Source organism: Staurois parvus, unplaced genomic scaffold (assembly GCF_062004578.1).
Source record: "Staurois parvus isolate SC_StPar_1 unplaced genomic scaffold, SC_StPar_1.0 ptg000634l, whole genome shotgun sequence".
NCBI classification, from domain to species: Eukaryota; Metazoa; Chordata; class Amphibia; order Anura; family Ranidae; genus Staurois; species Staurois parvus.
The window spans coordinates 9,724,604-9,742,240 of record NW_028318430.1 but is presented as its reverse complement, the minus strand read 5'-3'; the positions used below and the strand labels follow the sequence as shown (position 1 = coordinate 9,742,240).

The 17,637-nt window shown below is 40.1% G+C and overlaps 1 protein-coding gene across 4 annotated transcripts in view; it reads left to right on the top strand.

Annotated features, from left to right (window-relative positions):
- The window catches only part of MCF2L (MCF.2 cell line derived transforming sequence like), a 249,336-nt gene that overhangs the window by 115,104 nt on the left and 116,595 nt on the right, over positions 1-17,637 (top strand). For all 4 annotated transcript variants that reach the window (XM_089693565.1, XM_089693564.1, XM_089693563.1 and 1 more), the window contains one exon: positions 13,858-13,941. In XM_089693565.1, the coding sequence (XP_089549691.1) occupies positions 13,858-13,941 (84 nt within the window). Of the gene's footprint in view, positions 1-13,857; positions 13,942-17,637 lie in introns of those variants that run through there.

The window sequence follows — 17,637 nt, the reverse complement described above, 5'->3', positions numbered from 1 at the left end:
CCCACAGGTGGACTCCAATCAAGTTGTGGAAACAGCTCAAGGATGATCAGTGGGAACAGGGTGCACCAGAGTTTAATTTTGAGTGTCATAGGCTGTGAATACTTATGTACATGTGGTTATTTTCGTTTTTTTATTTTTAATAAATTGCAAAGATTTCAAAATGAACTTCTTTCACGTTGTCATTATGGGGTATTGTTTGTAGAAAAAAATTTAATTTAATCCATTTTGGAATAAGGCTGTAACATAACAAAATGTGGCAAAGTTGAGCGCTGTGAATATTTTCTGGATGCACTGTAAATCCAAAAACAAAATTGTAACGTAACTCATCAATTCCTAACTATGGCGGCTGCATTCAATTTTCTTTTTTTAAGGCTTTTTTACTATATTTCACCCGGTGATATGGCCAGTAACACCCTTCCTGTCTTAGGATGTTTCCACTTTTGAAGTAAGGAGCAACACCTTTGAACAGCAGCATTGTCCGTGTGGGGACAGGGTAGTGTTTAGATGCAGATTTAGATGGACTTGGCTAACGGTTTTACATAAATGTATAAAAGCTGATCATTGTAATCTTTTTCAACTTTAACAACCGAAGTTGTCCATTTCAAGTGGTAGAGGGTTGAGACAAACTAACAGAATTGTTGGCTGGATCACCAGGTGAAAATAAAGGAGGTAAAGATTAAAAGACAAAAACTAATGCGGTTAGGATTGGTAAACTGCAACATAATACATTTTTGGGTTTAATGTTGCTTTAAACCTTTTCGGTTTGCATTTTCATAATACAATATACTTGGTCTAGCTGACTATATCCAAACCCTAATTTAATAGACTAGGATAATACAATTTAACACTTTCCCTGATTACTGTGTTTTTTTTAATGTCATTAGGATAATGGTTTATAATCCAATTGATTGCACAAATCCCCTGATTAATATATTTTGTATTTTTTAATTCCGTTCCCTAATTCTGTCGTTCATAAATCACAAGAATTCACTCTGAAGCATGTACACCATGTCATCTTTCAACTCGCTATAGAGGTCATGTGGAAGGCTTTCCTTTTTTTCCCATCTTCTGGACAAGTGGAGCTATATTTAACAAGAAAACTGTAGAGTGAAGGTAGAAAATGGTTAGAGGAGTCGACTCTTTTTATAGTTTAGGGAAATAATACATTTCTTCACTTTTGTTCATGCTCTGAATAGTTGAATGCTAGTGCTATATGTTTAAACAGATGTACGTTGCTTTCAATAGCAAAATCAAATAGTAATGTTTAGTAAAATAATCGCAGGACACAAGGGGCAGACGTTGTTCTACTGAGCATAATTATTCAGGTGTGTTTAGGGCATCAAGATATCTAGTCAGCCCTGGGCTTGCTGTAAATAAGATAATGCATCAAACAATTTGTTTATATGTAGTATTGCCACCTTCTGGCTTACTGGCTTGTATTGTAGGCCAGTTCCACAACACTTTCACTTGGGTAGAGCTTATCCCCACAGGAGCCACTGGATATGAGGGGTTCTCTTGAGGGGGAAGGTAGGTAGCGGGCTGTCATTTACCACTATGTATACGCCCACAATTTTGACTCTTTAGTCACATGGGCTGCTCAGATGTGATGGAGAGAAATGCTTAGGGTAGAAATATACTGAAAACTGAGCATGTGCACTAGCTGTCTACACTACACTTATCTGCAAAATCCATAACTGTATTTGGGATATAAACAGGAGGGGGGGGGGGGGGGGGAGAACAGCAAGATCAACCAGGTTTTTTTTTTTTTTTTGCAGAATACAGAAAAGTAATCCCATAGTGACTGAGTATAAACACCATGTAATACAGCATTTACTGATAGTTTTTAATGATATGGGTTTAATGACACTTTAAGTGTTTTGTGGTAAGGCAGTAAAACAAGGCATGAATCCATAAGCAGGCGTTTAACATGTTTAAAGGTGCAGTACAAGGTAATATGAACACAAACCTATAAGATGGCATTTAACTGAATTGTAGTGATGTTATACCAAATTACAACTGGTGCATACAGGGTTAAAAGTATCAGCAATTGACCTGCGATAAAGGTTCCCGTATGCACACTATGTATAAAGCAGGTGGGTGTATACATTCCTGACAAAGGGGTACCCCTGAAGGTGGCTATAAAGTACCTAGTGCCTAATTGTCAGTATTATCTGGTTTAATGTTGGGGCCCTTCTGCAAGGTGGTGCATGTTAAGCTGTCTCTGAGAGTTTGTAATGGATGGGTGATGGGATGCTAAGTAAGGAGCAGTCTTTATTGCGTTTAACTGTGTGCAGCAAGGGATTCAGCTTGGTAGTTCCACTAGCTCAGTCAGTTGTTCCAGCAATTTCTGTCCTCAAGATCTTGTCCTTGCAAGGCTCTATCTCAGTGTTACTCTCACCGTCTCTCTCTGGCACCTCAGTCTCTGTACAGGCTCTGTCTACACTGATGCTAGACAGACATCACACACAGCAGGTCTACGCTCCCTGGTCCTTGCACATCAGCACCCAGGTCTCTCTGGCAAGACCCCTAGCATGTCCAGTCCTCAGTCTGTCCTTGGAGTCTATCAGCACCCAGAGACAGGGCTGTATATCCTCAGCAGCCAGTCCAAGACCTCTCTCCCTCTAAAAGCCCAGGAACCTTCCCCTCTCATCCTTCTCCATACCCATGAACATCTGGGTGTGGCAGTTTTTAGCCACATGTCCCAAGATCCTTTCTGGCTATATCCACAAGTTCTCTATTACAGAAAATATCTGGCAGGGGTGGGGGGATTGGAGGAGGAGACCACACACATTGACTCTAAACTATGTGCAGCAGCAGAGTTAGAAGGTAGGCCTGCAGCCAGCAGTTCTACAATCACAAACCAGCTGCTCTGTCCCAGTTTAGCACAACCCGCTTCCCAAAATTAGTCGTCAACACACTGAAGAAGGGGGGGGAAGAGAGTGGCATAAACATTTGAATTTGTTTTGAATAGAGTGAGGAAGGGTTATAACTGTTTTTTCCCATTTAAGTCCCATTGGGGAGATCTCCCTTCACTTAGGCTACGTTCACACTAGCGTTGTGTGCAGGCGGCAGAGAGGCGTTTGGGAAGCGTTTTTACCGCTTCCCAAACGCCTCTGCCAAATCTGCACATTACAGCACATGGTGCTGTTCTAACGGAAGCGTTTGCTTTGCGGCAAAACGGACGCCTCTGGTAGAGTCAGGAGGCGTGGAAGCCTCCTATTCTAGTCTATGGTGCCACTCCGCAAACGCCCGGCCAGCGTTTGCGGAGCGGTAACACCATTCAAACTGCATTATAGGCGTTTGTGGGGCATTTTTAATGCTCGGCAACCGCCACTAAACCGCGCATGCGACGTTTGCGGAGCGTTTGCCAAGCGTTAAACGCTTCGCAAACGCCAGACCAACGCTTGCCAAATGCTAAAGGGGCGTTTGGCAAACGGTAAAACAGCCAAGTGTGAACGAGCCCTTACTCTCTCATAGCCAAAACAGGAAATGAAAGGAATCCCTGGGTTGTCCTTTTTGTTATGTAACTATGTAATCAAAATAATACCCTTCCAAGGTAGAGTGCTATTTATATCACTTAATACTCCTATGCAGTGAGTATTGTGCCCAAAATAAATTGTGTATTTAATTGCAAAGCCAGATATAACCTTACAAAACCAAATAATATCTCTGTACACTCTGTGTTGTACACAAAACAGATCATGTAACAAGTTGCAAAACCAGATATTATCCCCTGAAAGTGAATTATAAAATCAAATATCCAGTCAATATGTGCAGTGTGTATGTATGTATGTATGTGTGTGTGTGTGTGTGTGTGTGTGTATGTGTGTATATATATATATATATATATATATATATATATAATAAACATATATATTAACATATATGGAAAGATAGTTCATGTGAATAAAAAGACAAACCAGTCCCATCTCCAAAACGTGATGATTATATTCCTCTGGTATCCATGAGAAACACATATTTTTCATAATCCATGGTTTCACATTAAGAGTGGCTGGGCTTTGTGAAGAGTTGATACATTGAAGAAAGCAGAGCAGTGAGCTGCATCAGAATTTCTGGGATACCAAGTGTTCTGTGACCTTTCTTTTAATTAAGGTTTGATATGGATTTTAGGTGAGTGCATTGAAGTGGCACAAGTGGTGAAGCACTTTTTAAGAAGAAGTTTTGGCACAGGAAAGAGTGTATTGGTGTGGGATGTTGGCACATTTCTTTTTATTTTTTAATTTCTTTACTACAGTGCCTTGAAAAAGTATTCATACCTCTTTAAATTTTCCACATTTTGTCATGTTACAACCAAAAACGTAAATGTATTTTATTGGGATTTTCTGTGATAGACCAACACAAAGTGGCACATAATTGTGAAGTGGAAGGAAAATGATAAATGGTTTTCAAAATGTTTTACAAATATGTGAAGTGTGGCGTGCATTTGTATTCAGCCCCCCGGAGTCAGTACTTTGTAGAACCACCTTTCACTGCAATTACAGCTGCAAGTCTCTTTGGGGGAAGTCTCTACCAGCTTTGCACATCTAGAGTGATATATTTTTGTCCCATTCTTCTTTGCAAAATAGCTCAAGCTCTGTCAGATTGGATGGAGAGCGTCTGTGAACAGCAATTTTTAAAGTCTTGCCACAGATTCTCCATTGGATTTAGGTCTGGACTTTTACTGAGCCATTCTAACACATGAATATGATTTGATCCATTGTATCATTGTAACTCTGGCTGTATGTTTAGGGTCGTTATCCTGCTGGAAGGTGAACCTCCACCCCATTCTCAGATCTTTTGCAGACTCTAACAGGTTTTCTTCTAAGATTGCCCTGTATTAGGCTCCATCCATCTTCCCACCAACTCTGACCAGATTCCCTGTCCCTGCTGAAGAAAAGCATCCCCACAACATGATGCTGCCACCACCATGTTTCACAGTGGGGAAGGCGTGTTCAGGGTTTGTTCGTTTTTTGCCACACATAGCATTTTGCTTTTTATTGCAGAAAGTTCCATTTTGGTCTCATCTGACCAGAGCACCTTCTTCCACATGATTGCTGTGTCCCCCACATGGCTTCTCGCAAGCTGCAAATGGGACATCTCATGGCTTTCTTTCAACAATGGCTTTCTTCTTGCTACCCTTTCATAAAGGCCAGATTTGTAGAGTGCACAACTAATAGTTGTCCTGTGGACAGATTCTCCTCCACAGTTACCATGGGCCTCCTGGCTGCTTCTTTGATTAATGCTCTCCTTGCCTGGCCTGTCAGTTTAAGTCGACGTACATGTATTGGTAAGTTTGCAGTTGTGCAATACTCTTTCCATTTTCGGATGATGGCTTGAACAGTGCTCGTGAGACGTGAGATGTTTAAAGCTTGGGATATTTTTTTATATCCTAACCCTGCTTTAAACCTCTCCACAACTTTATCCCTGACCTTGCTGGTGTGTTCCTTGAGCTTCATGATGTTGGTTATTCACTAATGCTCTCTAGCAAACCTCCTGAGGGCTTCACAGACCAGCTGTATTTATACTGAGATTAAATTACACACAAATGGACTCTATTTACTAATTAGGTGACTTCTGAAAGCAGAAGATTTTAGGTAGGGGTATCAGACTAAAGGGGGCTGAATACAAATGCACGCCACACTTTTCAGATATTTGTGTAAAAAAAAAAAAAAAAAATTTGAAAACCATTTTATCATTTTCCTTCCACTTCACAATTATGTGCCACTTTGTGTTTGTCTATTACAGAAAATCCCAATAAAATACATTTACTCTTTCATGATATAGCGTGAGCGCCATTCTTTAATGACAGTTGCAGACATCTTCTAGTGTCCTGGGAAGTTTGTTTTTTCTTTCGTTCAGGAATGATGTTGGAAAACTATTACTCAGAAAGGTCAGCATGTGAAGTCACTCTCACTGAATGTGCCTGCCACTAATTTGAAGACCAAAAAGTTACAGATTTTATCTTTTGTAATTGATAACAAACCACTATTTGTGGACAGGAGTCTGACTTTGCTAAAGTAACATAAATGTACCTTGACATGCCCTGGCTGTCACTGAATATTTTTCAGTGACTGTAACATTGGACTCATGAGTTTGGCTTTTTTGCAATGAAATCTGTAAATGATTTGGATATCGGATATGAAGAGTCATTTGTTGATACATTAGACATCATACAGAAAAAGTATGATAAGACAGTGATGCAATAAAAATTCATAAATTAGTAAGGATGGAGCTGCAGAATGAGAAAATCCGGCATCTTTGCAGCACCTTCACTGTTGCAGACACTTGTGTAATTATAGGGGACAGCTGTCTTTGTGTATTTGTGACAAAGCGTGTTCTTCTTCCTCATCTGCCTCAGTAAATGGGCATATCATTTTTCTTCTATGCTAGCATTTCAAAGTTAACTGTTTTATAACTCAATAGCTGGTCGTATTTAGTGAGGGCCCATTCACACTACCTGCCTGTTAGCGCAATAAATGGCAACACACCTGCTCTATCTACGGTAGGTTGCAGGGCCATTCATTGTCATGTACAGTAGAGTGCAATGCACAACACCCTGCAGTGCACCACAATGTGCGTTGTGGTGCGCTGTTGCTAAAAAGTGTCGTGCTCTTTTATCTGTTCTGGTACTTTGGCAGGCCTTTCATAATGAATGGGTTGCTTTAATGCAACACACATTAAGGCATGCTGTACCACATGTTAACAAACTGGAACTAATTGTTTAAGTGTGAATGGGCCCTAGGATGATGTGTAAAATGCCGTAACTCACTGCAACCAATCAGAAATATCCTCCTACTGTGGCTACAGTACATAATCACTACTCTTTGCTGTGACTTAAAGCCGTGTTTGAACTTTTAGTTTAGCCACTTTCCCACAAGAAGTTTTTTTTTAAAAATCAGCATTTTTTAATTTTAACACCCAAAACAATATATATTTTGTAAATGCAGAGGGCTTGTAAAAAAAAAAAAAAGTAATTGCAATTTTTTATGTTGCTTGTTACGTGATAATTGCGTAACTGTTTATATTTTCAGGGGAAAAAAAAAACACTCAAATTAATTTTATTGCATACAAACACATTATTATTCCCCATTTTTTGTGCAAAATTGAAGATAGGGTAGTGTCGAGTAAACAGATACCAAATATGTCAAGCCTCAAAACGGAACATGCCAATGAAATGGAGGGAAATGATAGTACATAAAACAATCAATCAGGTGATGCTTTTAAATGCTTTTTCTGCCCAATATTTTATGTATAATCTTTGTTTATTGCAATTTTCAAATGTTTGCCAAAGTTAGGAAAAAATAAAGTAAAAAGGAAAGAGAAAAAACAACCATGATGTCAATAGTGCAAAGACGTACAGAACCTGTAGACATTGTACAGTGGAGTGAAAATAAAATCTTCATATTTCCAAGATTTATGATGTCTAACAGTCTCTAAAATGTGACCAATGTCTAAAGACGTGGGTACAAAATACCTAAGATTATAGGCAAATGGGTCAGAACATAATGCTATAACCTAGTAAGGTAAGTGAACCCATAATGCACATGGCTCAGCACAACAGTTTAGAGTTAACTATAAATGAAAGACATTTTAATTATTTTTCTTGATCTGGCATTATATTAAGTCTCCAAGTCCCCCCTGTGTCAATTCACTTACCTTTGCTCCGTGCGTTCCTTTCGCCGTGTTCCCGCGCCCTTCCGGTGTAGCATGAAAATCTGTGTCCGATCGGCGATCTCCGGCACATGCGCAGATACGTCGAGGGGGACAGATCCTCATAGGAGACAGATTTTCACGCTACACCGGTCTTCAGGGCGGACTGTGAGAGGAGCCTAGCGGGAGCCTAGCTCCGCGGGCCGGATTAAAAGATCTGCCGGGCCGTATACGGCCCGCGCGCCGTAGTTTGCCCATTGCTGGTATAGCCAGATCACTTCTACAGCCCTGGCCAAACGTTTTGAGAATGACCCAAATATAAATTTTCACAAAGTCTACTGCTTCAGTGTTTTTAGATCTTTGTCAGATGTTCCTATGGTATACTGAAGTATAATTACACGCATTTCATAAGTGCCAAAGGCTTTTATTGACAATTACATTACGTTTATACAAAGAGTCAATATTTGCAGTGTTGACCCTTCTTTCTTTTTTTTTTTTTTTTTTTTTTTTTTTAAGACCTCTGCAATTTGCCATGGCATACTGTCAATCAAATTCTGGGCCACATCCTGACTGATGGCAGCCCATTCTTATATAATCAATGCTTGGCGTTTGTCAGAATTTGTGGATTATTTTTTTGTTCACCCGCCTCTTGAGAATTGACCACTCCCTCTCAGTGGGATTAAGGTCTGAGGAGTTTCCTGGCGATGGACCCAAAATTTTGATGCTTTGTTCCCCAAGCCACTTGGTTATCACTTTTGCCTTATGGCAAGGTGCTCCATAATGCTGGAAAATACATTGTTCGTCACCAAACTGTTCTTAGATGGTTGGAAGAAGTTTCTCTCTGAGGATGTTTTTGTACCATTCTTTGTTCATAGCTATGTTTTTCAGAAAAGGGAGTGGGCTCACTCACAATTTTGCCTAAAAACAACCCCTCATATGAATGGTCTCTGGATGCTTTACTGTTGGCATGACACAGGACTGATGGTAGTGTTCACCTTTTCTTCTCCGGAAAAGGTTTTTTCCGGATGCCCCAAGCAATTGGAAAAGGGATTCATCAGAAAAAAATACTTTACCTCAGTCCTCAGCAGTCCAATCCCTGTACCTTTTGCAGAATATCAGACTGACCCTGATGTTTTTCCTGGAAATAAGTGGCTTCTTTGCTGCCTTTCTTGACACCAGGCCATCCTCCAAACGTCTTTGCGAGCACATGCCCTCACACCTGCCTGCTGCCATTCCTGAGAAAGCTCTGCACTGTTGGTACCCCGATCCCACAGCTGAATCAACTTTAGGAGATGGTCCTTGCGCTTGCTGGACTTTCTTGGACACCCGGAAGCCTTCTTCACAACAATTGAACCTCTCTTCTTCCGATAAAAGGGTCATTTGGTTGCAATCTTAGTAGCAGAAATATCTTTGCCTGTGAATCCCTTTTTGTATAAAGCAGGGGTCTCCAAACTTTTTAAACAAAAGACCAGTGTACTCTCCTTCAGACTTTAGGAGGGCCAGTAGCCCACTATGGCCAGTGAGTGTAGAAAATGCCTCGGGCTTGTTGGTCAGTGGGAGCAAAAAAATTACATGGTGCCTGTGGTCAGGAGGAGGAATAGTGGCCCATTGTTGGTATCAGTGGAAAGAATAGAACCCCATCTTTTGTGTCAGTGGCAGGAATAGTGTCCTATCCTTGGTGTCAGTAGGAGGAATAATGCAACATTGTTGGTATTAGTGGGTGTAATAGTGCTCCATCTTTGATGTCAGTGTGAGGAATAATGTTCAGATGTGGAAGGAAGTATGGCCCATCACTGGTGCCAGTGGAAGCAATATGGCCCCACTGTTGATGTCAGTGAGAGGAATTATGCCCCACTGTTGGTGTTTGTGGAAAGTATGATGCCTCATCAATGATGTCAGTAGGAGAAAATAATACCTTGTATCAATGAGAGGAATAGTGCCCAAGGGCCGCATAAAGGCAAGCAAAGGGCCACAGCCGACCCTCGGGCCACAGTTTGGAGACCACTGGTATAAAGCAATGATGACTGCATGTGTTCCCTTGCAGGTAAATTTTAATATTCGTGTCATTCTCAAACCTTTGGTCCAAAATGTGAGCAGGTTGAAACAAGCTCATTGCTGTTGTTCAGTCAGATACGTCCAGAATGCAGAACTAGTTAAATTAACTAAACAATTTTTGTTTTGATGTACCTGGAATATATTTAAAGTCTTGCAGTTTGTTTTTTACTAGAAAGCAACCACAGCCGGTATATAAAAGCATGGTTCCTGCAGCATGCCATATAGAAGGACTCCTGCTCTCTCCACAAAGGTCTAACTCCCCTTCCTGCTCATTTAGGCCTATAGCTCTGAAGTCCACAAAACTTACGCTCTCAACTGAGCTCATGTTGGACCTCTGCAGAGATGACTGCTTTCACACAGAGAGCAAGGGCCTTCTCCGCATCACGCTGACAAAGGGCAGGCTTTTCTACTCATGTCAAAAGCGGAAATATGAGCGCTATCAGAAATTGAATGTAGCGGCTAGGACACAAAAGGTAACCAAACGACACCTTAAATATAACATATAAGACAAGAAGTGCAGCGCTAAAAACAAAGTGACAAACTGGGTGAAACAAATGTAGTGTATATGAATTAAATATACTATGAAATTCCTGTCACTAAATGTGACTAGTTGGATATATAATAGTCACAAAATACGTAAAAACCCACGTGAGGGTCAAATGTGATCATATAAATCCGTGGGTGACTTGATTCATAGTGGTAGAAACAAGTAGAGTGAATTAATGAATTGCGCACTCACCAGAAGTGCATAAATATTACGCCTTTGAGATATGCCTGTCTCACCAGGTGTACACGGGGTCATCAGTAAACGTTCAAGGGTAAGGATCCTCTGCGCTTTCTGGTCACGTCTCAGGAATGGCACTCAGATGCGTAACACGTTGGAAGGTCCCTTTAGGAAGCAGGTTCTGCGGGTGAAGGCTCTCTGCAGCATCGGGGTGAAGAAGGAGCCGCGGTCCGCTCTCCGAACATCAATCAATCATCCGAGCGAGGTGCATGGTCACCAGAAATACATGCTGTGGCTGTTTTCTAAAGAAAATTAGCCATAAGACTTTGGATGCCTTTTTTTTGTTTTTGGTGTACTTTTAATACCTCTGAATTATTTAAACTGAAAGTTCAAATCAGCTTTAAGTCAGAGCAAAGTTTAATGGATATGTCCAGGTACCAGTGAATATATTTGGGTTTACTGCATTTTACACATCACCTTGCTGAATAAGACCAGAATAAAACCGTTAACTGTAAAATTATAACAAACAAGCAAAATGATGTACCCACTTACTGAAGCGGATGAGGAAGATGTTGTTCACATATTGAAAGGCAGTTAATATTTATTTTCAGCACTAATGATGACGCTAATGTTTGTCTTCTCACATTTTTCATCGGACGCTTTATTTCCTGCAGCTTATTTCTAAAGATAGGCAGCTGTGGTGGCTCCGGGTCATGTTACATAACCTATAATGTAAGCACCAAGCCAGCACAGTTCTCTGGGATTTTTGTGGTGTGTGCTGACATTACCTTCTTATGCAGCAATTAAAACAGAAGTGGCTTTGTAGCAACACAAAAACTGCATGTGCATTTTGTATTTGAATCTTTGTTTGGCTCAAATATTAGAGACTGGTTCTCGCCTATGCGGGTTGCAGTTGATGTGTTTTTCTCACACGTGTTTTTTGACATTTTTTTATGTGTTTTTGATTAGTTTTACATTTTTAGGAGGTATCTATTGTCATGTGGGAGAAACCCGCAAACACACAGCAGAAACACAAAAAATGCAAGCACTGTATTTTTGATGCGTTTCCACTGCATTTCCATTGAAGTCTATGAAACAAAAACACAATCTACTACGGGAAAGAGTCTCTGAACCTTTCCAAAAAACTCTCCAATAGAAAAGGCAATGATGTGAACGTGACATATAGGAATCTGTTAAATGAACTGTAGTGCATTTAGGCAAAACTGAAAACGCACTGAAAAACACATAGGTGTGAAGCAGGCCTTATTCCCTCTTTAACATCCATTCTAGACATAGAAGAAGAGACAGTTGGACTCCCATAGCAAGTCTGAAACAAAAGTTTGTTTTGCCTAAAGCAAGCAATTCTTCATATTTTAACCTGCAAATTAGATTTTTCTTGAGTAGTATGTATTTTTGTATGAAATTTACAGGGTATCAACATGGAACACACACAGGGCACATCCACTATACAGTATAGAAGCGTGAGGTCTTTTTATGGCCCACATGGGGTCTATAATACCTCACTGTGTACATGCATCTGAGACTTGGCCACACAACGGCTTACTATGTTTTACAGTTCTCCCTCCTAGACGGGACAGGGGAATAATAAGGCAGATATGGTACACAAGTACACTTTGTACTACATGTCATTTAGATCACAAGTTACGAGGGTAGTCTGAAAAGTTCATGGCCTGAAATGGGAGGAGTGACCTGAAACTTCATCCCTGCACCAAGCCACTCTTCTAGATGTTCAGCGCTGAAAGTGGTGCATTGTACGATGGAGCTTTGTACGATTTTAATTCGCTCATTGCAGTAGTGAAAGTGATGGCGGTAGTCTTCTGGGATTTCAAAGGCATGCAGCAGCAGTGCAGAATATTGTTGCCATCACTTTTGTCTGCTGCTGAAATACTTTGAGCCGCCTTCTTCCACTTTCTCCATGTTCAACTTGACTATGGGGGGGATTTCCAACTGTTTGCAAAGAGTGCATGAAAACCTTATAGCATGAATGTACCATTTTCCATGCTGAACATTTGGAAGAGTGGCTTGGTGCAGTGATAAAGTTTCATGTCTGTGTGGTCACCCCTTCCATGTCAGGCCATGCACTTTTCAGACTACCCTCATAGTTAGGAGGTAACTGCTATACATGAGTTAACAAAATATGTGGGTGTTCATAAAACATAAAGAAGAAATAGCCTATTTATTTACTATGTATTACAACCTAAAACTTTTACACAAAGGTAAACCTACAAATCACAGGGACCCATTGGCAAAATTTTGATGGAACAATCTCTCTCTTCATGGCAGTTGGCAGTATCGGTGTACATACTGTAATGATCCACTGCCCCCATTAAAGTGACTGCTGTTAGATGTACTGCTACATTGGGGGATCTTCTCAACGGTGCACTACTATGTTAAACTCGTTGCATTGAAAAGACTGCTGTTGGATATGCTGTGATGTTAGTCGCATTGCCAATAGAAGGACTGCTCTTGGATGTACTGCTCTGTTATATAGAAGGCCATTAGAAAGCCTTCTGTAAGATCCATTGCCATTAGAAGACTGGTAATGGATGCAGCTTCATTACAGATACATTCTATTAGATGCAGTGACAAACTACTAACTAATTACACATTTGTCCTAACACACAGTGTATACACTGCATAAAGTTGATGTGTTTATTATAATGACACTGCTGTTACTGATGCTACAGTGTTGAGTGGAAGGGTTAAATTAGACATTAGTTTCTTGTATATCTGGACTGCCAGAACTCTCCCCACTGGAATCCCCTCCCTTTTTTCTTTTTTTTTTTTTTTTTTTACTGCCCTGGTTGTTCGTTATGTAAACCACACCAGAGCTTATCTCCGTAAAAAAGGTTCACCATGATTGCCATTGAAAAAGCACTGCATTTAGCCTCTTCCAATTGGGGAAAAGCTAACAAGTTATCTTTTTAATGGTGTCCTTCATCTTGTGTTTCCCTTCACTCACCTGCTGCTCCATTTGGCCGCCAGGAATGCAAAAAAAAAAAAATCCCTGGATTGAGTCAGGGGGTCATGGGACTCCCTTTCTATATTTCCACTTGATGGCACTTGTACTTTCTACTTGGGTCTGTGCTGTCACATGGTATCAGGGAGGGTGTACTGGAGGCTGTTTGGTGTAACAAAACAAATCTAAGGAAGGTAAATCTAAGCAGCTGGTGGGGCTGCCGTTACAGTGAATCTTTTCCTTTGGCCTGCGTAAGAGAGCTGCTAACATTAAAGGATGCTATTAGCTACACAGCAATGCAATGATAAAAATCCCAAAGTCACGTCAATGTATGGGGATATTTTACAGAGATTGATGCTGTTCACCAATATTGATTTACCTAATCAGCCTCTAAACCAAACAAATATTTTTGTCACTGTGAAATAAATAACTGTTTTCTGTTTTTCAGATGACATCATGCATCAGGACACCTTCCCAATGTGTGCTGCAGATATTGAGGATCAGCTGAAGAAGCAGTTTGCCTACTTGTCAGGTACGTTGTCTAAATACAGGAAAATGGAAATATACTTTTAATTACCAAATATTTAGAAAAAGTTAAGTTAGTGACATTAACGTTTCTTAATAAAAACACCCTCAAGTATAAGTTGCCTTTACTAAATATTTTATAGACTCAGCTGAAAGACATCAATTTTTAAACAGGACCGCCAGAAAAGCACTTAAGTGTAGTTGCCCATAGCAGCCAAGCAGACTTCAATCTGCATATGTTTAATGCAACCAGAAAAATAAGTGATTTTTGATTGGTTGCTGAGATTACTGTACTTTGTATACTTGGCTCTCTTGGCTTAGTAAAGTAGAATGTAGTAAAGTAGAAAGTAGACCCACTGCAAATTATCCTTTGCAGTCGGTCTGAGCTTAAACTGCAAGGGTTAATATCTCATTTTGCCTAGATGAGAATAGAAATCCTTTTACTTACCTGATCCTCCACTCCCTCACCAGATAGAGCTCAAACCAATACCCCTCCTTCCAGTATCAATGGTGGACTGTCCCTTGGCATCATCATGTCCAATGTAGGGCTATGGACCCTGCTTTGGCCTTGACATCTGGTCTCTTGACTGCTAGAGTGTGATGGAGAAGGAGCTGTGGGCAGGGGCAGAGGATCTACATCAATCCTTCCTTTTTTTTTTTTTTTTTTTTTTTTTTTTTTCTTCTAGACCAAAACACTCTGGCGTTCATGTTTGAGTAATGGCCCTAACTAAACAGAATTATGCCTGTATTATGGACCACTTGCTAGGGCTAAATAATAATTATAAACCTGCAGGAAGCAAGGCCAGATTTATACGGCTTTCTTTATAGACCAGCTACCTTACATCTTCCTTTCTCTCAAACAAACTGTAAACGGTGCCTAAACTAATTTACCATTCAATAATATAACAATGGCAAGATCATGATCATTTAAACAGAAGTGGAGTTAAAAAAATAACACATTTAATCACAATCAGTAACATATCCTCAAACAATATAAGATCTATACTGATACAATTAGAAATCTCCATAGAAACACAATCCGTACTTTACAGACTTGTTTCTGGTTATTTCGGTAGAGACATGATGGGTATTGTACTGACACAACCAGAAACATGTCTGTAGAGACATAATCAATACTGTACTGACAACCAGAAATATGTCTGTGGAGGTACAATCTGTACTGTACTGACACAACCACAACTGTGTTTTCAGAGACGCAATCAGTATTTGAGAACCAAAAAGTGAGGCAGACTATTCAGCCGACCATGTAAAAAAAATTCAAAAATGTATTTGTTTAACCGCTTGCCGACTGGCTCTTGTAGGAGTATGGAGGCAGAGAGGCTCCACTGTGACAGATCACATATCTAGTACATGATCCAGCACTTCTGGGTAGTGGGCGTGCGTGTGGCTAGCATGCTGGCTGTGCTGTGGTTTCACATTACAAGCTGATCAGTGGGTTCTGGCCTATTGACTGCTAGCACCACTGATCATTGAGGAGGAAGACAGGGCAGAGCTGTGTCAATGTATACAATACAGAGCTCTTTCCTGTCAGTGGGGATGTGCTGGTTTTTGTTTCCCTGCAAAACAGCACCTTAGTGAAAGCACCTCAGTACATACACAAACACTGGTTAGGCACACATTTAACCCTTTGATCGCCCTAGATGTTTAACCCCTTCCCAGCCAGTGTCCTTGGTACAGTGACAGTTTATAATCACTGTATTAGTGTCACTGGTTCCCAAAAAGTGTCAGCTTAGTATCACAGCCTCGCTATAAATCACTGATCGTTGCCATTACTAGTATTAAAAATAAAAAAGTATATATAGCATAGTTTGTAGACGCTATAACTTTTGCGCAAACCAATCAATATTACACTTATTGGGATATATTTGCCTAAAATATGTAGCAGAATACATATTGGCCTAAATTTTATGAAGAAAGTAGATTTTTAAATTTTTTTTTTTACTGGGAATTTTTTTTTCAGCAGAAAGTACAAAATATTGTTTTTTTTTTTTTTTGTTTTTTTTTTTTTTGTTTTTTTAATTTTTTTTTTAATTTTTTTTTTTGTTAATTTATGGCGCAAACAATAAAAAAACCAGTTGGGATCAAATACCACCAAAAAAAAGCTCCATTTATGTGAAAAAAATTGTATAAATCTTATTTGCGTACATCGTTGCATGACCGCACAATTGTCAGTTAAAACAACGCAGTGCCAAAAAGTAGAAAATGACCTGGTCATGAAGGGGGTTAAATCTTCGAGGTCAAGTGGTTAAAATATACAGTATATCAACTTTTTAAAAACATATTGTGAGCATGCTCATACTACTCTTTTACATTATAGTTCATTCTTGCTACAACATCATTATTTATTGTTACAACATTACCATGTGCTATAATTCGTGATTATTGTAATGGTACTGGCATTGCAGGTGTTTTGTGGAGCAGTATCTGCTTTATCTGGGGAAAAAAGTGACTTTCTAAAACATCCCTATAATGTCACATACAGTTCACATTGTCACAATAAGGTTCTCCTCTCAATGTTCAGGCATTCAACTGTGGACTCTCTCTACTCTTCAGGTCCCCCAGCCAGATCCCCAACAAAAAGCTCCATAGTGAATTGAATGGGATACAATCTCCCCGGTGGCCAGGGCCAATCCACGGGTGGAATAATTGAAGTTAGAGGATGGGCACACACCACTGCCTTTCTGCTAGCTCATGCTAACCTGTATGGATGATTAGAAAGGCATTCAGTGAGTCTGTAGAAAAAAGCTGCATAGTCAAACTTTGGTGGTGCTTTGTGCCAAGAAATGACCGTTCCCAGAGAGAGTTTGGCAAATTCACAGTAACATTAGTCAGTGCACTGCCAAATTTGACACAAGCATGTTCCTTTGTCTAATAGTGACCTGCTCCCTGTCAAAGTGCTCCATCGCTAGTGACTGATTCCCTTTAGGCATCATAATACTTTCTAGAGAAATGTAGATTTTCATTTTGTTTAGCATTTTAGACACTGGTGACAATTTCTAGATCAGCTATACCAACATCTAGGATATTGTTAAGGTGTGGTAAAATCTATTGGTTTATGAATACGTGGCTGTGCACTTAACACTAAAGGTGACGTTTAGCATGCAGGATATTTGTCATTGTGTAACGAAGTGTACACACCTTAACCTTTTTGTAGTCGTATTCTTTCCAGCGAAAGATCACTGAGCCATGTGTTTTTGTCAGTCTATTGAATACGCTATTAATGCATAGTCTGAAATGTGAAGACATTTTGAAAGTGATTCCTAAAAAGAGTTAAAAAGGAAAAACAAGTTAGTTATTTCTTTCTCTGTATTTCCCCTATACTGTATGTCAGTGATTGTCAACTTATGAGCTAAAGGGGGTCACAAATGTGGCCCCTGACATCACCCAAGGCCTATGTTTGAGATGACTGTCAGAAACTGCAGACCTAATAGGCGAAATGAAGGTCAGAGAGTGTGGGCATGCTACAAATGTGGCTGGGGATATGCTGCAGAAGACCAAACAAAACTGGGAACACATTAGAGGAGGCTAATAGAGATCATTGCTATTACCCTAATTCATGTTCCCGCTACAGACAGATGAGGTCCAAGGGCCGCACATCATATACCAAAGGGCTTCAGGTTGGGCACCAGGGCTGTATGTGGTCCTTGTATTGGAATGTCTGCCCAATCACTGGGCAGAGCAG